General features: G+C 39.3%; 3 protein-coding genes across 10 annotated transcripts in view; 1 reads left to right on the top strand and 2 right to left on the bottom strand.

Annotated features, from left to right (window-relative positions):
* Positions 1–1,337: 1,337 nt before the first annotated feature.
* LOC306906386 (tRNA (32-2'-O)-methyltransferase regulator THADA) lies at positions 1,338–15,771 on the bottom strand. Its single transcript, XM_079477733.1, has 31 exons — positions 15,571–15,771; positions 14,761–14,941; positions 14,583–14,669; positions 14,486–14,513; positions 14,231–14,379; positions 14,025–14,147; positions 13,806–13,926; positions 13,449–13,591; positions 13,267–13,351; positions 13,045–13,172; positions 12,527–12,724; positions 11,686–12,406; positions 11,308–11,460; positions 10,998–11,107; positions 10,762–10,922; positions 10,271–10,404; positions 9,703–9,861; positions 9,466–9,623; positions 9,258–9,383; positions 9,053–9,157; positions 8,581–8,781; positions 8,340–8,490; positions 8,027–8,264; positions 6,924–7,163; positions 6,535–6,733; positions 6,279–6,467; positions 5,369–5,616; positions 4,600–4,770; positions 3,408–3,674; positions 2,953–3,155; positions 1,338–2,776 (listed from the first exon to the last, which is right to left on the bottom strand). Exons 1-31 carry the CDS (start codon positions 15,699–15,701, stop codon positions 2,538–2,540), a joined length of 5,547 nt encoding a protein of 1,848 aa, XP_079333859.1. The 5' UTR covers positions 15,702–15,771; the 3' UTR covers positions 1,338–2,537.
* Positions 15,717–18,817, top strand: LOC306906454 (retinol dehydrogenase 11). The gene is made up of 4 exons (XM_079477859.1): positions 15,717–16,221; positions 16,498–16,740; positions 17,004–17,306; positions 17,399–18,817. The coding sequence occupies exons 1-4, from the start codon at positions 16,101–16,103 to the stop codon at positions 17,656–17,658; spliced, it is 927 nt and encodes a 308-aa protein (XP_079333985.1). The 5' UTR covers positions 15,717–16,100; the 3' UTR covers positions 17,659–18,817.
* Positions 17,969–20,934, bottom strand: part of camk2b1 (calcium/calmodulin-dependent protein kinase (CaM kinase) II beta 1) — a 44,887-nt gene continuing 41,921 nt past the window's right edge. For all 8 annotated transcript variants that reach the window (XM_079477750.1, XM_079477756.1, XM_079477759.1 and 5 more), the window contains one exon: positions 17,969–20,913. The gene's annotated coding sequence lies outside the window, so the exon portion shown is untranslated. The remainder of the gene's footprint in view (positions 20,914–20,934) is intronic.

Below are 20,934 nucleotides of genomic sequence, written 5' to 3'. Positions count from 1 at the left end.
GAACTTTATTGGGACATCAAAGAACAATGAGACAGAGAGGCCCCTGAGGATGGAGGAAAACCCCATTTGAATCTGGACTTTTCAGCTGAAACAGCTTACACACACACACACACAGCATCTCGAGCTTTGTTTACAATTTTTGCTCCACGTAATTGTCTAGTTGCCCAACTGGTACATTCGGGATAACTCCATGTACACCATCTCTTTGTTTTAAATGCATTGCTCTTCTTATACAAACACATGCTCGACATAACTATTATAAATAGAACCCAGCAGCAGTTTGACACAGTATAGCATTCCTAAAGCTTAGTTGGTATGGCGTCGTGCCAGCAACACCAAGATCATCTATTAGATGTTTTTTTACTTTAACCAAAATTAAAACACTTTGACTTTTGAGATTCAAAATGAGCAAGAAGAGACTGGTCTCATTTCTGGCATTAGCACAGCAAAAAAAATACATTCTTCCTAAGCATTTTTGTACAAACACAACTTCTCAAACCCTGATACAATTACATAACAAGAAAAGTGACCTAAGACATTAAGTCTCCTTTAATGAAAGAAAATATAAGAACTAGGTACACTTTTGTTGGAAAGCAAACTGGGAAAGAACTGTTCTGTTACAAGCATTCTTCCAAATATCTGTCTCGGTGTTCCTCTGAACAAAATAAAATTCTACAGATTTTATACAACTTGAGGGTGAGTAAATGATAACAGAATATTTATGCTTGGGTGAACTATCTGTGTGCATGTCATCTATTATGCCGTTGCAGATTTCACACCATGGTGTTCCATTTTCTGTTACAAAAAGGTATAGTCTCCAGGTTGGTTCCCTTATCACTTAAACTCAAATTCTGTCAATATTTACACTTCGAAAGTTTTAAAACATGTAGATAATAATGTAAGCGCTGCTTTTAAATCCCTATTATGAAAAGAAATAGGCACTAAACCTATAAGTGACTAATAATCTTACATATTTTGTGCTCCACAAGAAAGAAAGCCATACAAATTTGAAATAACATGAGGGTAAAAAAAGATAACAGATACTGTATGGTACTTAGGCTATTCCTACAACTATTTTGATAAACGATATTAATAAATAATCTTATCTATATCAACATGATAAAGAGATGTCCTTTATTACAAGAGACAATGGTTATGAAGAAAAACAGGTCCTAAAACATCAGCATATTAATCAGGTCAACAGTGTTGACACTAGTTCTCCCCTTGAGGTAAAAAACTGGACAAACAGACTGCTCCATTCAGTGCCATAAAAACGCTTCCATACAGAGGTCTCCTATTAAAACACTCATTCAGAATCAGAAACATCATTTTTAAACCTGTTGGAAGTTTTGAAAATGCTTTAATAAACAAATACTGCTGTATAAATATAGTAAAGAAAACAACAGAAGAATCTTTCACTGAAACAATTAAAAATTAATTTTGGATAGATCTGGTTACATTTCATTTGTGTCATACACAACACTTTAACATTTAAAAAGATCTACAGTACACAAAATTATGTTATATAAGCATGAATGATTTTTCGTGTTTGCTGTGAACTCAGACCATCTGCTGCGCTTATGGCAACTGGGATACGCAGCTGTGTCCTAAATGTGTGTCCTGTGATACACAGGGGTGTTGCACGGCAACTGAGCACACATCCAAGCCATGAATCATCACTAGCCCAACTCTGAGAACCGAAAATGGACACTTGACTTGGGAGAGAAACCTCTAATGTAGCATAAAACCAAAAGTATTCCCCTGCTGTTATATCAGGCTGATTCTACAGTTGCAGCAAAAGCCATTACATCACCGTTTGATGCATTTACCCCTGCAGTGGAAACATGAGAAGTGGCTGGTGTAAAAAGATAAGGAGATGGATATGAAGAGAGGAGTGAAGAAATAAGAAAGAAAATGTGAAAGGTTCAGTTAAAAATGGTAACACTGGGCCAACTGGGCTCTATACAAAATAAACAAGCATTTAGAGCACCTAAACAACAATTCTATCAAAAAAGCATCTAAAACGGTTGGAATAGTGTTTATTAAATACACAAGCATCAATTGCACTTGAGGTCACTTGGTTTAAAACAGACAGGTCTACAAAAAGACATGAAATGACACATGAGTGCAATGTTCTGCATGGATTATTTGGACTAAAAATAAATGTTCCAGTCTCACGCCCAGGGCACTTAGTGTGCACAGTCTGACACCAACAAACATGTACATGCACATGAACATGCTTGCACATATGCCTGCAGTCTGCTGTATTTCAGAAATCACCTTCCATTCTCAAACAATGAAAATCTTGTAACCCCTCTGAATTACACATACTGCATTTTAAATCTGCGGTCTTCGAGAATTATTTGAATTGGACAATTTATATTGACTTGAAGAAAAGCAAAGATTCTTCTGCATTACTTCAATTTTGCATAATGGATTCCATTTCAACAGTTTACGCTCCATTAAAGCATCTTCTTCAGATCAATAAAGATTTTCTGTTAATTGTTCTTAAAGAACCCTTGGTCTTTTAAAGAGAGTCAAGTAAAATTGAGTGCGTCAATGAAGGCTTGAGGAAATAAGGCTCCATTGTGTATAAACCGTCCATAAAGGTCCTGAAGGTCTGTAGATAAGCTCAAAGGGTCAATCAAAGGTCGTATGTTATCACACTCCTTGAGCAGCTGGAGCAGAACAATTGCCCTGGTGAACAGGCCAGAAAGTGCGGCATGGAAACGCGGCTCTGTCAGCAAACTCAGCCAATCTGGATTCAGTACATCACCTAGACAATAAACATTTTATTTATTTCTATAAAGATTATTACACAACCACTGAATTCGAGTCATTATAGTTAGAATTAGAACGACTGTGGCGTATTAAAAAGCAGACTGGTGGCTATTTATCTGTTTTAAACAAAGAAAAATAATCAATAAAGGTATTAGGTTGCATGGTACATACCTAATTGAAATTTCAAACAAATCGTGAGATTCTTTCTGACAGTAGACACAATGTTTTGACCCCAGAGCTCGAGGTCCTCTGCAAGAGTGGAGGATTCTGGGTAACGTTTAGTCAAACGTAACAGATAGGGGAGCAGGCACTCTGACATCACAGATGGCTCTGCAAATACGTTGACTTCATCTCGCTCATACAGGCTGCGGCACCTGACCACCAGACATCATCATTTACAAACAAAGAAGCTAAACTACATCCCTGACACCAAATAAAAATACACATGCTATAAAAATGTGCATATAATGAAAAAGTAGACATACAGTACATGCAAGCATTTACCTTTTTAAATCATAAACATGTACTTAAATAACATATATAAATAACACACACACACATGTTACTAGAAAGATAAAGGAATAACTGGACCTATAGAATCATCATGTGTTTGTGTATTAACCTACACTGTCTCTTTAACATCCTGTAGTATGACATTCAGATCACAGTCAGGTAGGTGGCACACCAGTGTATACAGAGCACCCCTGGTATCCCAGAATTCCTCCAAGAGCAGGTTCAGCAGGGAGAGCAGAGCTTGGTTCACCTGCATGTAGAAACATCTTTGTGGAGCATCAGGCTGTCGTGAAGAGAAGAGCAGGGAGGCAAACATGGCTGCCTTCGCTCTCACCTCAGGACTCTCATCTTGAAGCAAATAGACGCCTGTGCTGATCAACCTACACAATATGCAAACATAAACAAGCCTATGTTTTTGCACACGTTCTGTTCAATGACTGACAATGTCTGATGCACACGGCTTTATATTTCTCTAGTTAAAAGTTTAAGATTCTTATTGTGTATCCAAAATATATTCTTTATCATTACCTTTACAGGTCGTTTTCCACATTTAATAAAACGTTACAGGTACAATTTTCTATACAAATATTCTTCATTAAAGTCCCAGTGAATAAAAATAACAATGCCTACTTTTTCATGAAATATTGCAGCGTTTATCGTAAATAGTTGATCAATGTGGGTCATTCTCTTTTAAGAATTTGTGTGCCCTTTTGCTAAAATCTGAAAATGCACTTCCTTATCTATCTTAGATGACATATGTCAGACAGCTTGGGTGGAGCATCTGTTAACTCCTCCCCTTCAACTGTCAGTCTGCTGCCAGTTCTATTTAAAAATGCAACGGTTGTTTTTATACATCCAACCAAATAGCAGAGAAAGATGACAGCCACGCCCACTATTTTTCTCATTCAAAAATGAAGAGTTTAAATTCTTTTTCAAAAATCATGTTTTTTTTATTGTGCATTACAATTAATATCAATCAAACTGCAGTTTGCTTTTTGATTCAGGCCATAATAGCTAAAAATACATCCAACGAACACAATAAAAACACGATACCATAATAAAAAAGATGATTTTTGAGTTCTCATTTTGGAACCAAACTCTTCATATATATATATTTTTAAAATCATGTCCTGTCCTTCAAAAACAAAAAGACTTTGAAAACAGCACAAACATTACTGCGTTCCTGTGCAAATTCGTCTATTATTATTTCATAAACGTTTCCAATATACTGCATGCAAAAACAAACAAAGTTGTGGTTTGATTATGAAATGGTATGGCTCTTATATGATTTGTATTAAACAGTACCTGATACTGATCTCTTTAAATACAGGGCTTTCCGTCAGGCTTCTGGTCACCACGGAGACAGCGCATAGAAATAGAGAGCGAGCACAGGCTGATCTGAGGGCCTCAGGAGCTTCAGGGCATCTGTGCTTTTCTAATAATTTACACCAGCGCTCAAGCAAGCACAAGTCTATGCTGATAAAGAGAGAGAGGGAGTATGAGAGCATTCATAAATCCATAGGTTAACTGTAAAGTCTTTTTGAAAAGGCTTTCTCAGAAACATTTGTAAGTTTTGAAATACAAAAAGCACAGACAAGGAACAATATTATGTTCATTTAACCTTTAGAGATTAACATAATATTCAAAAAAAGAAACAAATTGTGGGAACAGTTTTATCAATCTGGACTAGATAAGATTAAAAAACATGGGCTTTTAAAATCAGAATGGAGCCAGACTTGTATGTTTTGTGTAGAACTGTGGTGGTTTCCTCCCTTCCTGAAACACCATCAACATAACTCTTTCATGAAGACTTAATTGTGTAAATATTATTTGTTGTTATTTTAACAACTTTTCAACCAGCACATATTTGAAACTGGGACTGAATTACTTGTTTAGAAATGTTTAAGTAAAGTTTAGGATAAGGTTTTTATATATTCAGAATAAGAAGCACCAATGAAGTGCGTACAAAAAGCATTACAACAATAAATAGTTTCCAAGAAATAAATTCCTTTGATGTATTTTCGATTTTGTATGTACATCAACGGCAAATACATATATTTATATAAAAGTTCACCTCTGGTAGAGGAGCACACTAACTGCACAAAGAGCCATTGAGATGAACCCAGGACCTCCTCGACCCATCTCCAGATCTTCAAACACATCCTCCACACAGCCTTGCAGATACGCCTCATCAAATCCTGGCGAAGTGGGATGAGACGGGCCAAGACTGTCTTCTTCTGGGCTTGTAACCTCCACTAATGCTTTTAAGAATGCTTCTCTGTACTCAACATTCTGGTGAAACAGCGCCTCCTTCAGGTTGGCCTGCAGGTGATGGTATTGTTATTCGAGAACTCTTGCTCTGGTTGTATAATAAATCTGAAAGCACACTTTACAAACATCAAAATTTAAATTGAATTGTCTTATGCGTGGAGCTATTTATGACATTATAGCATCATTTATTATTTATTAATGTATGCCGAATGTAATTCATTTTTATTTGCATACTACTTTATAGTGCATACTGGTTCAAAGCCTTGCATAAAAAATGTGGTGAACCCACCAACTCCCTGTTCAAATCTAGACGAAACATTGGACCGAGCTCAACTGGAGGGACCGTCCTCTTTGAGCTTGCACCGGCAGATTGGAGCCAAGCAAACAAAAGGGAGCTGCACTTGTATGCTCGCTGCCTAGACGGAAAATAGCTGCCCGGGAAGCTTGCCAAGATGGCCAACGAGTGACTGAATTGCATTAAATGGACCGGTTTGGTGCAGAACTGACTCGCAAACACAATAAAAGCTGGGCGGATATCTCAAGACCAAACCCAACCTGTTCTTAAAGATTACTGAACACAATGACTGACACACCCCATTTATTTGATCTAAAGTCGGATATGGAAAAAAACACATTAAACAGATCTCTAGTGCTTTATTTTCCTGCATTTGTATGTGGTTAGATAATAAGACTTCATAGATCTATAAACTCACCTGCAGAGCTCTCAGCATAACCTGTTGTAAAACAGTCCCTCTCCAGCCACATCCCTCTGCTGCCCTCTTGACCAATGAGAGCCTCACAACTGTACTGCCATTGGACAGATTCTGCCACACCTGACACGCCCATTTAGGATCCTCACATAGGAAGTTCACAGCGCTTTGTTGAAATGAAGCAAAGCCAACCTACAGACAACAGATATGTCAGCATATACACTACGGGCAACATGATTTTGAGCATATGAACCCACACCTCTAGTATGTTTGGAGTCCTGTGAATCTCCTGTAGCAGTACAGATGACAGGTGGGTCAGGAAAGCACCAGAGCAATGGCCTCTCAACAGCTCCACCACATCCACATATGCCATACGCACCAGCAGGCACCGCTGACTTGACAATGCCAACCACAGTCTGGACTCGAACCTTTCCACAACCTCACTGAGAGATGACTGTCTGTTTGATTCAAATTATAATTCAATAACCATTGAATTTGACTCGCCTATGATATCTATATCAATTTTAAGGGAAACATTAAGAGTCATGCATTTGCTGTTACATTTGCTCTGCTGCAAAAGTGTATATAAGATATTAAGTTTATGGTGACTTTTCCTTTATTAGATATACTTCTCTTAATGACTCTTACATGTTGGTTTTCAGTGCTCTTGTCAGTATGGCTTTTATCTGTAAGAGTTGTCCATGTAGTCTGTTGTGACAGCAGGAAACGTCCGGTGATTCCGGGAGCTTTTCCACCAAATGCAGGACAGTCGCCAGACATCGGGATGGGGGAATCATGGCAACAAGAGCCCTGGATGACATCACTCGCACGCCATAGACTGGACTTGCAGCAAGCAAGAATAACGGCGGCAGGAATTCTGACAGTGCACTGAGAAAAACCCAAAGACACCAAATGAATAGGACAACTAAAGGCTAAAATACTGTACACTTTAAGACTTCTGCTCAGATATTCAGTCTGGACTTCTTCCAGAAAGTCTGTGCAAGTCTGCAGACTTGATCAGTGTTTCTTTCTAAAACTTTCAAAAAGTCTGCAAGTGTATGATGTCTAGTTTAAAAACAATCTGTTCTGATTTTAAAAGTATCGTAGTGTACACTTCCAGCCATAATTGTATTTACAAGATTCTGGGCAATAGATAACTTATTATATTCTGACTGGGATGGAGGGTGTGTTTTATTTATAGTAAACACCTTCCAAAAACAACATTTGAAAGAAATATAACAAGATAGAATGAGATTTCAAATTTCATATGTTTGAATAAGGGGCATCACGCCATTAAAATACTACATTTACATCTTTATTAACTTACTGTGTTCCATTTATTTTTAAGAAAATATAACTTTGTAACATAACAACTATTTTTGCAGTTTGCGTGGATTCTACAAAAACTATATTCAAATACATCTAAAAAACATGATGTAAATCATTGCTCACACTTCCTGAATCTAGTGTATAACACAGAGTGTCACAAAGAAATGTTACTACTAGCTGACAGGTGTCAATTAAAAAAAGGTGTTGTGTGAAATCACAATCGTAAGTCAACAGCGCTAGACTCGATCAATAGCAAATAAAATGCCTGGGGGACCTGGGGCGATGCTCTCTTCATGTCAATCATATTGCATGTCCAAATATGCGGTCATATTTTTGAAGGGCAAGGTTTTAGGTGAGGGTGTGAGAAATTGTCATCTATGCATTTGTCAGATCCAAATCACTGTGCATGCATTCCATCATACCGTGTCTGTTCCTCTGCACCCGGCTGTAGTTTGGCAAGCAGAGTGAGCACAGGGTATAGGGAAGGGTGCAGGAGAACTGTAGAGTCTAGCAGGTCTTTTGCTGCGCTCTCTAGCGCCTCCTGGAGGAAGGGCTGTAGGGCTGGGTAAAGATTAAAAAAGGAAGGGGAAGACATGCCGGAATGTGTGGACCCTTCTTCGCCGGCCGGGTGCTGACCCAACATTCTGGTGCAGAGAGAACCTGTGAGAGGTCAAAGGTCAAGATTTGCAAAAGAAAATTGTGAGACTTGTATGGGTGAGTGAACGAAAATCATACTGTAAAGCTGCAGGGCTGCGTTTCTCATGGCCCAGCATGGTGAGCTTAGGAGGGTAAGGGACAGAATGGTCACCGCAGGGGTGTGTTGCAGAACAGCCACGCCCAGGCTTGAACCTTTGACCAGTGCCTGTAGTATGTGACCAGCACACACCTGAAAGAGAAAAGATGAGAGAGGCTTTGAGCGAAACATGAGAGATCCAGCAATATTGTTGGATGTAGTTAATGGGTAGATTTACTGCACCTGTGGTAAGTCGAGAGTTTGGTCCCAGTCCTGGGGCAGTGGTGCTCTAGCTATGTCCAAGAGTGTATTAATAGTGTGGGCCAATAGGGGGCGAGATTTGCTGGAGTCTTCAGCAGCCAAGACGCCTAAAATAAGCATGGGCAGTCCGGCAGCACGCCGGGTCACTGATGTACTACGTGGCGATTGGAGAACAAACAGACCCTGGAAAGATAACAACTTAAAGGTCCATTGTATGAAATTTAGGAGCCTCTAGTGGTGAGGTTGCAAATTGCAACCAACAGCTTACTCAAAATCAAAGATCAGAAGAAAACTTTATTTTAGATTTGCATATAAAAACTGAAATCAATATGTTTTTACATTCCTTTTGGAATCTCACAAACATCCCATATTTCTATTATAACCCAACTTCCAAATAGGAAACTCCTATAAATTATTTATATGAGGGGTTGATAAAAAGTCTATAACATCCCACCTGTTGTAATATAAGGGCTGGGATATCTCTAACTTCAGGATTAGAGCTGCTCAGGAGAGTCCTGCAGAACTTAGTGAAGCCGATACAGCAGCCCTCTACTGCCCCCTTAAGAAAGACGAGAGAAAAAGAGACAAGCAGACTTATGAAGGGTCACTCTAGTCTGTACACCTTAGAAAGAAAGAAAATACCAGTTATGTGTGCTTACCCAGTGTCTACATTTCAGAATGATGTCTTTAAACAGTTTAGAAGCCCTTTTAAGTTCTCCAACAGTCATCCGCCACGGCAATGTCTGGATTCTTTCCACCAGGAACCCCAGAAAAATCCCTATTTCCTGTTCAAAGAGAAGACAGACATAGCGTTAGATCATCATCAGTGATGTGAAACCGCTTAGACCAATCATCCAGTAGCTGTACCTTTAAAGAGACCCAGCAGCAGGTCAGCACCAGACTATGTTCCTCAGACAACAACACGTTCTCATCTGTGTCTTCATCAAGTCTCGCCCCCTCAACGGCATGTTGGCCAATCAGAGAACTGATTGCATTTCCCATGTCACAGAACGATGGAGGCACCTCTGTGATAAAGAAAGGGTCTTATTATGACAAATTGTGTTCAGTTACAATTGACTTCATCTACCTGCAGTTTTAGCATACCTTTGTCCTCAGTGTCCTGGTCTCCATACAGGACACCCAGTAGCAGTAGAGTGATCTTCTCTAGCAAACACACAATGTCAACCGCAACACTGTGGTTTAGTGACTCCCCCAGGACTCCTGGTACTTCCATCAAACCCCTCTGGAGAGCACTTACAATGCCTGAGAAACGACAGTAAGATACACATTTAAATGGATAGTAAAAAATCTGTCATCATATATTCTCTATTTATTTTAAAACCTGTATATGACTCTTTCCTCTGTGAAACATATTTGGGGGGGGGGCAATGTTGTTTGGTTACCAACGTTCTTCATAATGTATTATTTGTGCTCTGCAGGCGAAATAAAGTCACACAGATTTGGAATGACATGAGGTTGGGTAAATTATGAAAGAATTTTCGTTTTTGGGTGAACATATACTTTGGAAAGAGTTGAGTTTTGCTTTAGAATCTGTTCTTGGCAACAAAAATCTGTAAAACCTTAAATGTCTGATGTTTAAAACCTTAAATGTCTGAAAATGTTGCTTTCAGATAACATTTAGACTACAGTACTGTCTAAATTCCACCCCTACCATGAATAGGTGTTGTGCGAGCAGCTTGCAGCATGTCACTCTTGGCGGTGAGGAAATGATGCTTCAGTTTATTCAAAAGAAATCGAATCAGCCTGATGGACTGCTTCTCTCCCTGTTCAGAAACCCCATCCGCCCTGCAGTCCAAACAGATACACAATTTTAGCAATATTCAGAGAACGGATCTGCATCATGCATTGCATGGACGCATACTGAAATCTGGCCCTATTTTGAAGAATTAAAACGTCATTCGCGAATTCACCACCCTGTGTAATTATTTTGTAATTGATATAATAAGCAGTATTCACAAGAGGATTGTTGCGAACAATAAGACTGTCACACAGTCTTTATCTGCAGAATTTTACAGATTTTGCTCCAAAACAAGTGCTGAAAATAAAAAGAAACAAGGCAACAGATTCCATCTGGACTGCTGAAAACACGTATATGAAATGGGTCATTTGATCTTATTAACAAACTATTCTGATGTTGCTTACTTCTGCAGCAGTAGTTTGAACATCAGAGCACCCATCTGGGCCTCTTGGACCCTGGGGCTCTGGAGGAGTCGCTCTGCCCGGCTGAAAAGAACAGCAGTGATGTCATCAGGTAGAGAAGGGGGAAAAAAACGAAGCAGCAGCTCTGCAGACAGCTCACGGATCTGATGGGACAAACACAGTTCACAATCCAAAAGTGAGAAATTGGGTCACACATCAAAATGTTCTTTAAGACTGACCTCATTGGTTGAATCCTCTAAACAGCCAATCAAGATCAGCATGTTTGACTTGGAGAAGAAATCCCACTTTCCTCTATCTTTTGCCCAGTTTATCAGAGTAGACATATTAGCTGAAAAAAATATTTATCAAATGTCACATTATTGCTTTAATAATTTAATGCCCCTCGTCTTTTTTTTTCTCTACAGAGTAAATTGTCAGGTCAACAGTGGTAACTATGGAGGAACTTGCAGATAAAGTGGGGTGAAAAATGCCTAAATATACTGTGCATTTGACAAAGCAGCCAGAAAACATGCAAATAAATTGTTTTACCAGGTGGTTGTCCCTTTTTTCTATCCGGATTCCAGGTGTCAGTACATGTGTCCAGCACAGCAGACAACAGGAGCAAACCCGTCTTTTTCCTCTGATAGCTGCTGTCAGGAGTCAAATAGACCAATGCCAGCTGAGCTAACCAGCCAACAAACTCTAAAAAATAGGAACATCAAATAAGCCTTTTTTTCAGTTGCATGGCTGTGTTCTGAAACCGCCATGAACGATGCTGCTTAGACTTAAGTCTCTTTAATAATCGCACATCATAACTCTTTCTCTGTGCAATTTCTTTCTTTTCTATAGTGGTCTGACACAGACAGACTTGATAATATGTCAAATTGAAAATAAAAGAACATCAATGCAAGTTTCTACATTCCTTACCGATTCCTTGCATTAGAACCGCCTCCTCTTCCTTACAATGTCCCGTTTTGCGTTTATGACCTTTGATGATGCTTGCCATAGAGCTCTCTCTTATTCTCACTAGGAATTTCCTCAGCGCTGCTTGAAGATGCTGGCGGAACGGCGATGATTCGCTGTTAAGATTCAACGGTATAAAGTCTCTCAGAGCAGAATACTCCACTTGTGACGGGGCTTCTTTAGTCTTTGGACTGCAGCACAGAAGATTCAGGGCTGCCAGGCGGACGCTGTCATCCAGAGAGGAGAGGGCAAGACGGAGGGTCTTCAGGGAATCTGTACTGTTCATACCCCAGAGAGAATGTCCACTAATGGATCGTTGGGCGCTCATGACACAAGCCCATGTGTGAAGGTGACCGGGAACTGTTGGATCCAGAGCTAACAGAAGAGTGTTGAAAGCACCCGGATACGTGCGTAACGTTGAAGGCAGAAGATGGCAAGAGGCATTCTTTTGAAGCAGAGTCACTTCCGAAGTCATAGCCTCCAGAACTTTGGGTTGCCATTGGTGAGCCCACTGGTCGGCTAGGTCTTGATCGGTGGGCGGGGCTTCCTGGGACGCATTAATAATAAGCTCACGTTTTTGTTCCTGGAGTAGGCATTTGTAGACTTCAGAGGCACATGGAGAGAGGTGGTTCATGGAGAGACATTTTAGGATGTGAGAGGGAAGGGCATGATACAGTTTCAAAACCTGTTAGGAAGTTAAATGACATTTTATGCTACGATTTATTCTTCGATTTATTAACATTTGAGAAAGTGGTATTATTATAATCCAAATACATAATGGGACGAGAGTATCTGATGACCTTACCTTGTTTGTGCCCGTGTATGGCAGAATTGCACTTAGTGGTGAATACTTGGCTTTTGACTGCCAGGGCATTTCTGCTATCCTGTGCAATAACTCATCATAAAGTTTTTTCTCAGTATTCCCAAAATGTTGACAATCCTTTTCATAGATCTCAATAAAGAGACAGAAAGCACTGTGTGCCAATTCTGCAAGGCCATCCAACTATAAAAAAAATGAACGGAAAGAAATATACCCTTAGATCTTTATTGGTTAAAAACATGGTTGAACGGTTAATGATTGATCAAATCAATTACTGGTTGTTTGCTTGGAACCCTTAAAACCAAACTTGGAATTGTGTGGCTTTTAGTTAATGTCTTCATACTACTGCACTACTAAGGGTTGCCAAAATAAACTTTTATAGAAATCAGATTGAATAATTGATTAAATATGAGATATTGACTATACAGATACAAATGTATGGTCTCATGCAATGTAAGTCGCTTTGGATAAAATAATGATTCGGTCTAATATACATGGCTTACCGGACTCTCTGCATTGCTCCAGATGATTTGTGTAAGATGCTGTTGAAGTTCGGAATCCAAAGGAGCACCAGTAATGTCCCAAATTTCTCTGAGACACTCTTTAACCCTTTTCAGCCATATGGTAAATACTGCAGGACATGCATAAATACAAGCGGCAATGTATCTGTTACCACAAGAAAATGCTAAAATATGTGATCTGTACCATGACGACCATGATTGTACCTTGAAAAACATAGTAATGACAGTCAAGCTTTTCTTCACACAGAGCAGAGATGAGAGGAAATAAGCCATCCAAAAGAAAACATGTCTGCGTGGAACAGAAGAGGAAGGATAATATGGAATCCATCAATTTTATATTGCACTCAGGCCTATTATTGATAAAAGCAATCTATGTGCTCACATACTCCTTGGTTGCCATGGCGACTGACAAGCACATCCTTTCTGCAGCAACTTAAAAGTCCCCTGGATATGGCAAGCCTGTCTACCCCGTCCTGGCCTCTGGGGCGACAATCCACCTGTAGCTCACCTACTGTCAATCTCCATGGTCCTGGAAAGCACAAATTTACATCTTATAAGAAAAATAAAACTGACAAAGAATAACTTAAATGTTACGATATAAGTTTTAAAAAAATATTTACCAAATAATGCTGAGACTCAACACTCTACATTACACGTTTTTTTTTATCCTTATCAGCATTGCTATTTGGATATCATATATCCATTTGTAGACAATCTGTAATCTGTAAAAATCTGTAGTTTGCCTGTGTTGGTGATCTGCAATAGACTCCAGGCAGCTGATTGAGCACACTGAACATCCGTCACTGCGGTAATCACCATAGCAACCGCAGTGCCTGACAACAACCGTGTGTCTCTGCTGGAAATCTGGAATTGATTGACACAATCAGCTGGGAATTACATACTGCACAAGACATGAAACATCTAAACAGTTCCAAAATATAGATGTGGCCACAAGCTCCAACCTCTCCTAAAATGACGTTCATCAGGAATTCCAAAATATCTCTCACACTCGTTTTTTCACCATCTTTACTGCAGACCAGCGGTGCCACCTGGCCAGGGAGCACCTGGAATACCTGCAAACACAGCTGAGAGAAGAGCAAACAGGCAAATTCAATAAAACACCTGACAAGTGTGTAATGCAGTTTAACTTCAAAACTAGATTTATTACCTTGACAGTCTGGTAACACAGAAGCCCATTTTGTGCCACCTCATCTGACATAACAACAGGAATCATTTTAGCAACTTGACGAAGCAGGGTCTTGCATTCTTCCTTTAAGGCTTCTCGTCCAACACTGCTGTCCTCCATGAACATACAAGCTGATATGTGAAACAGAGCACAAATTATAACACGTATTACTTAAACAAATTGAATATAAATAACAGCAGCACATCATTGTACAAATGTGAAGAAGTAAATACCCACCAAGCTGAATGTCTTGCAATGATAGCACCTGCAAAACAAATCATCAGTCAAAACCAACTCTTAGCCAAATGAAAAGACATACCGTAGACGCTCGTACCTGTTCTTGGTGCAATACGTTGCGAAGACATTGTTGAACCTCCTCAAAGACAACAGAACGGTTTATTTCGACCAAGACTTGCACCATCTATAATGAAAAGTTAAAAACACATGTCTTTCAGGGAAATGAAACAAAATAAAATGTATTTGTCGACATGAAGCCAATGGTAAAAAAGGACCTGGTCTAATTTGTGGCACACGGATGAAGTTGTGACTGCTTCAATCTGCAAAGCCAACAGCAGCTGAACAAGTTGATGGAGAGCAGCGGTCGGTAAGGAAAGAAGTTCTTCTTTCGGGATCTTCAGCAGGATCTGTAATGCCTCCTCTAGTGACCGCTCCCTGCTCCGTTTCCCTGTGCAACTGTCATCATACAGCAAACTTGTCATTTGTCAACAAATTTCAAATCATTTTAAAAGCACTCAGACCTATTGTAGATTTGAGCGCTTTTAAACTGCAAATACGATAACTCAGTTTTCCAACATTTTCAAAAAAATTTTTTGATTGTTTTTTTTTATTGCGTATTCCAATCAATATCAATCAAACTCCAGTTGGTTTGTTTTGATTTAAGACATAATAACAAAAAATACAGCTAACAAACACAATAAAAACATGATAACATGTTTTGGCACCAAACCCTTCGTATATATATATATATATATCAGCCTAAATGTATCTACCCTTAGGAAAAAAAACATAATCTAATATAGTAGAAGTAGATTAACCATGTTTTTTGATTTACCATTTGTGTTTAGTTTTAATACAAAAATGATGGTTAAACTACTGGTACAATGGTACATTTGTGGTTACTGAGGTTTTATTATAAATGCCATTGTCAAACTGTGGTTACTGTAAAATCATGGTTAATATTCGCACTAAATCTAGTAGTGACAATTTATTGATCAAAACACAAACACTACAGCGTTTATCAGCAATCACTGGTGATTAAATGTCCTTAACGTTAACTGATCTCCATTCACACACCTCCTTACCTGACATTTTCTGTGAGTTTCAGCAAGAAACTCTTCAGCGTGTCTTTCACATTAGAGGATACATTACCATCCACCGTGAAATAATTTAGAATCGCATCAACCTTCCCATCTGAAACGTTTAAAACGGTCATAGTTGCATTAAACGCGGGTTTCAGACTTTTTACGCTGCTGTTCACAAATACATGTGAGAGCTCATTTCTGGTTTTCATTCTACGGCAATACGGTGTGTTGTAAACATGAATCGACAGCTCATCCGCCCCCTAGTGGTCCGGATGTTATGGAGATCTCGCTATCGCGGTACTTTGATCGTTTTATTCGGGCGCCGCATGAAGTCAAGCTTGTTGACTAGGTTCAGCTATCTGCTAATAACAAGCTTTGGTGTCACTTAACGGTTTTTTAATGTGCTTTTAATAGCACGATTGTTGCGAATGGATACATTCCGTATTTTATGGGAACCGTTTTATTGAATGCTGTATGGACAGTAAGGAGGTTGGTTTTGTATTAACGCTTACTGGCTAAGCTAACAGATCATGTTTCTGTTATACTTCATATTATCGGGACTTGTGTGCTTTTTGGTGTTAAAATGGATGAAACGAAGGATGCACTGCATGGATGTGACGCGACTAAATGGAAAAACTGTTCTTATCACTGGTGAGTGAGTCTTGGGTTCATTGCCTTGGCCACATAGCATTAACATCTTTAAGGTCATTCATTCATAACCATTGTGTGTCATTGAGCGTCCATGTCTGCCACAGTTCCTTGCATCACATTGAATATAAATGGTTATTCTGTACCATAAGTACCGTTCATAATGGGATTAAACCTTTACAATTTGTTTTGTTTTCAGGGGTTTGTTTGAGTTGCGTGAATCAAAATCTCTTCATACAAATTCCCTCTATATTAAATAAAATCTTCATTGTGTTTCAGGTGGGAACTCTGGAATAGGGAAGGAAACGGCTGTAGCACTGGCTTTGCGAGGTGCCCGGGTCATCATCGCCTGCAGAGATGAAGAAAAAGCGAGGAAGGCTGTTCGAGAGATCAAATCCAGGAGCCACAACTTAAATGTTATTTATATGGAAGTGGACCTGGCCAATATGAAGTCAATACGAGACTTCAGTAAAAGCTTCTTACAGCAGGAGAAGCGTCTTGATATTCTGATCAATAATGCAGGTGATTGATGTCAGGGGTGTCAAAGCAATGGCCAAACACTGTTTAAAAGGATAAAGGCTTCCCTGCAAGTCTCTAAAACAGTTTGGCTTCTAGCAATCGCTTGGTTCCCTTTTAGTAAGTTTGATTGTTTAGAAAAGTAAGAACACGCTTCTTTTCAATAAACTGGAGGATTTGAAGTAAAAAGATATTTGGAACCATGTCATGGCCATTTTGTCAGAGCTAAAAACCTTAAGTCCTCGACTCAAAACTGTTTTTATTCTCAGGCATGCCTAGCGTCCTGGACTGGACTGATGACAATTTCTCCATGTGTTTTGGCGTGAATCACCTGGGCCATTTCTTACTAACCGACCTCCTCCTCCCGAGGCTGAAAGAGAGCTCCCCCAGCAGGGTGATAACGCTCACCTGCTCAAACTACAAGTACCAGAAGCTGGACTTCCAGGATCTTAACTACAACCTGTTCCCGTTTTTTACCTACTGTCGCAGCAAGCTGGCCAATATTTACTTCACACAGGAGCTGGCTCGCATGATGGAGGGGAAAGGAGTGACGGCATATTCTGTTCACCCTGGTGAGATATACACTTTTTCTATTTCTTAAAAAAAATGTGAACGCTCGTTTTTAAAACCATTTTTAATGTTTGTTTTGTCCCGTGTCATTCAGGTTATGTTCACAGTAATTGGACCTGCCATTACTCAGTTCTGTTCCGGATCCTGATGCAGGTGGTGATGTTCATGTTTTTTGTTTCCTCTGAGGCCGGTGCGCAGACGGTCGTGTATTGCGCAGTATCGGATGAGGTTCTTCCACACAATGGAGGATACTTCACAGACTGTCGGCCAGCCACTCTGAGAGCATTTGCCAGAGATCCTGGAGTTGCAAAAAAACTTTGGGAGGCCAGTGAGAGATTAGTTAAGCTGGCCTGACGTTTTCTTTACTGAACTTTTGATTGTGACATTGATAGCTCATATCAATGGAACATGAAGAATGTGATTTGTTATTTTTTCATATTGCTTTTTACAGTGTAATTTATTGAATACCAGTTGACATTACTGTATTAAACATGTAATGTTGCATTGCATACAATTTTTAATTTCATCAACAACATGAATTAGCAAAGCAAATTATGAATTGGCAAACTAGCAAATTCTCCTCAAGAAATATAGAATTGTTGAAATACATATTCACCATAAAAGTCGTCATGATCATAGAAAGAAGAAAATGCAAAAGATTCTTCACTATTTAAATCATCTCATTTATTTATAACTCCTGAACACGTTTGCTTAAGTCAGGGAATACACATAGCATGTTTGAGAATAGATCAATAACAAGAGTAAGAATCATCAGAAATCAAAGAGAATGTTATCTTATACAGAAATACAAATCTAACAGAGGGCTACTGTAAGAAGACTCAACCTCAGAGAAACTATTCAGTACTGTTTCCATTTGAGCAGTGATACGAGTGAAGTGAAAACAGTCCAGTGCTGTTAGTGCATGTGGATTTTACCTCTGCTTAGTTCGGGAGAGCCTGGATGCTTCAGGTTTGTCATAAAACCCCCGATAACAATGGGAAAAATTCCTATTCCTTCCAGCAGTTAGATATCACTGCCAACAGCAGACCGATAAGTTTGATTTTGAAGTTAACTATCCCATGCATGTTACTCTAATATTGCAAGTGCTTCTCTGAAGTCAAGCAGTCTCATACTATTGAGTATTCTTATAGTTGTTAATATAAATATCAGTCACCCTGCGTCGACAACAATGAGCTTAATACAAAAGCATGCCGTAGAAATATCACCATTTCCATAATATCATCTGCATTTTCATAGCTATAGTCTTCGTCATTTACACTGCCATTGTCAGCGTCATCCTGGGACAAAAATATCATATGCACTTAACAAAGCTGATAAAATAGATAAGAGAAAGGTTTAGGAAAACCAGCATTCAATAGAAAATCAAAAAGAGAAATAACACCAAACCTAGTGTTCAAGTGACTGTCATGCAAAGATAACAGTTATGTGCACTTTCACTCGTAACATGTGTATTTCCATTGCTAAACACAGAACAGTACACTTTTTACATGCTGTCTTTTTTGTTTGTTCTGTCTATTTTAGTGAGCAGACAGGTGTGAAACTTTGATCACTCTCATAAACAAATGCGAATGCTTGCATCACTTCGTCTCAGACAGAACATAAGACAAAACATCCAAGAACGAAAACACAGCTGTCATACAAGCAGAGCGCTGGAGCAGACGAGCGTGCCTCGAGGGGGGTCACTTGGTTTGAGATAAATACTTTAAAAGGCGCTTTTTTCCAAATAATAGTAATCAGTAGTCATCGCCGATATGACGTGGCTTAAAACAAACGAGTGTTCAAAAATGAGACCAAGTGTGCAAACGAAACGCGAATGAAAGTAAAAAGCACGTAAGTTGTGTTAAGATACTCTAATAAATAAATACGACCTGAGGATACAAACAGTTCATGGGTCTCCAAGGTCATTCCTGCCAAGGTTGATACAATAGTCACATGACATCAGAATGATGTTCTCTCTTCAAAAGTAGACATAAATCAGCACGAAGTTGCATGAGGTGTGACGTATAGAAGATCACTTTCGTTTCGTTAAGCTATTTCTTGCCATCATCTAAAATATAAAACTATTGCTGCCCCTTTCGAATAAGAGCTTCTTCACATCATTCTACTAAAGAGTTTTAAACACCTTGCACTTTGCCCATCCAAAGTGCAAACACACTTTAAAAATGATCGAGCACATTTTCTTCATGTAAAATTACGCTCTCCTTTAAAGAGTTTCACACACTGACAACAAACAAAAATATATTTAAACTCTCAAAGACAGAACTAGATATTAATCGAGTAATATCGATAGTATTCAACACCGTATGTCACGACAGAAATATAAATGTCGTTTATAAAAGCAAAACAACTCAAGAGCATATGCAACTTTGTCAGCTAAACCCAAATTTTGTTTAGTAAATTCAGAGGTAAAGTCATTACCGAATGATCACGTTACTCCAGTAATTCTAAGCCTACGCCATGACTACAACCCGGAAAAGTAGAAGCGCCTTTTAAGATTTTACTTCTCAACTAATGATGTCATTGGATAGAAGCATCTCTCCGTACACAGACATCAGATTCCTGGAAAACATGAATCCGATAAGATGGCATTGGCATAATCAACTGAGGTATGGCAAACCATCGATCTGAAGACGATCTGCGAGCTTTCCTTAACAATGATTTTCTTTTTAAAAATGTATAAATGTATACTAACAACCGGCCCTAAAGTTGCAATCTGTGTCACAAATCAGAAAAGAGAAATAGAGTCGTAAATAAAAATGGAAGACCCCAGACGTTCTAGATCAGGCTCTGGTAGGTTCGCCCCGAACATTCACACAAAGACCATGCATGTCCACCAATGATTGAACACACCTGAGCGGACACATTTGTTGTATGTGAGCTTGAGCGTTAAATTATGAATCACATCGAAAGCCTGTACATAAACGGCGGCCGATATCTCTCCGTATCGCCATAGAAACAGCCGCTGTAGATATACTGGAAAATTCATGCTCTCCAAAAATGTCCAGAAATAAACGTCTTACGTGAATTAAAAATCATTGGCATCCAGAATATGAGTGGTATAAGTGACACGTATAATTGCCTTTGTATTAATACTAATAACAACAGTAATAACAATATTAATCATAATAATAACAATAATATTGAAAATCTACACACTGTAAGTGAGGACGGCGAATCAGTGTTACGCAGGTTGTTATTCACACTGGGAAGATGCGACGGAAAGCATTTCACAGACAATCTGCTGAGGCTTCAAACATCCTTAATAATCAAAGACTGTCCAAATCCACACAACACATGTGCACAATGGGGGGGGGAGTCTCGGTACAGGGAGGGAGACTGAGAGGGAGGGGTAAAGTTGATGGGGTGGCGACGCAAATGTGATTGGTAGGTGAGGTGATTGACAGGTGTTGGGGATGGGCCCAGTGTGGGAGGGTCGGGGACTGTAGACTTGCAGCCACCCTTCAATGGGTTTGCTTTTCTTCATCCCTCTCTTCAACTTCCTCCCCTCCCTCTCTCTCTCTCTCTCTCTCTTGCACTCTCCATTTTTGGCTGGGCACTCTTTTCAGATGTGGCTACAATGAGCTCAACCTGTGAAAACATTTTGTTAGC

This window comes from Barbatula barbatula (assembly GCF_947034865.1).
Source record: "Barbatula barbatula genome assembly, chromosome: 2".
Lineage (NCBI taxonomy): Eukaryota > Metazoa > Chordata > Actinopteri > Cypriniformes > Nemacheilidae > Barbatula > Barbatula barbatula.
The sequence above is the reverse complement of the archived record's forward strand: the minus strand, read 5'-3'. Positions and strand labels throughout refer to the sequence as shown.

Coding starts and splice junctions, on each gene's coding strand:
- LOC306906454 (XM_079477859.1), top strand. CDS start 16,101: ATGTTTCTGTTATACTTCATATTATCGGGACTTGTGTGCTTTTTGGTG. Junction 16,222..16,497: donor AAAAACTGTTCTTATCACTG/GTGAGTGAGTCT, acceptor ATTGTGTTTCAG/GTGGGAACTCTGGAATAGGG. Junction 17,307..17,398: donor GGCATATTCTGTTCACCCTG/GTGAGATATACA, acceptor CGTGTCATTCAG/GTTATGTTCACAGTAATTGG.
- LOC306906386 (XM_079477733.1), bottom strand. CDS start 15,701: ATGACCGTTTTAAACGTTTCAGATGGGAAGGTTGATGCGATTCTAAAT. Junction 9,384..9,465: donor GCTGCTGGGTCTCTTTAAAG/GTACAGCTACTG, acceptor CTCTTTGAACAG/GAAATAGGGATTTTTCTGGG. Junction 6,468..6,534: donor GGACTCCAAACATACTAGAG/GTGTGGGTTCAT, acceptor TGTTGTCTGTAG/GTTGGCTTTGCTTCATTTCA.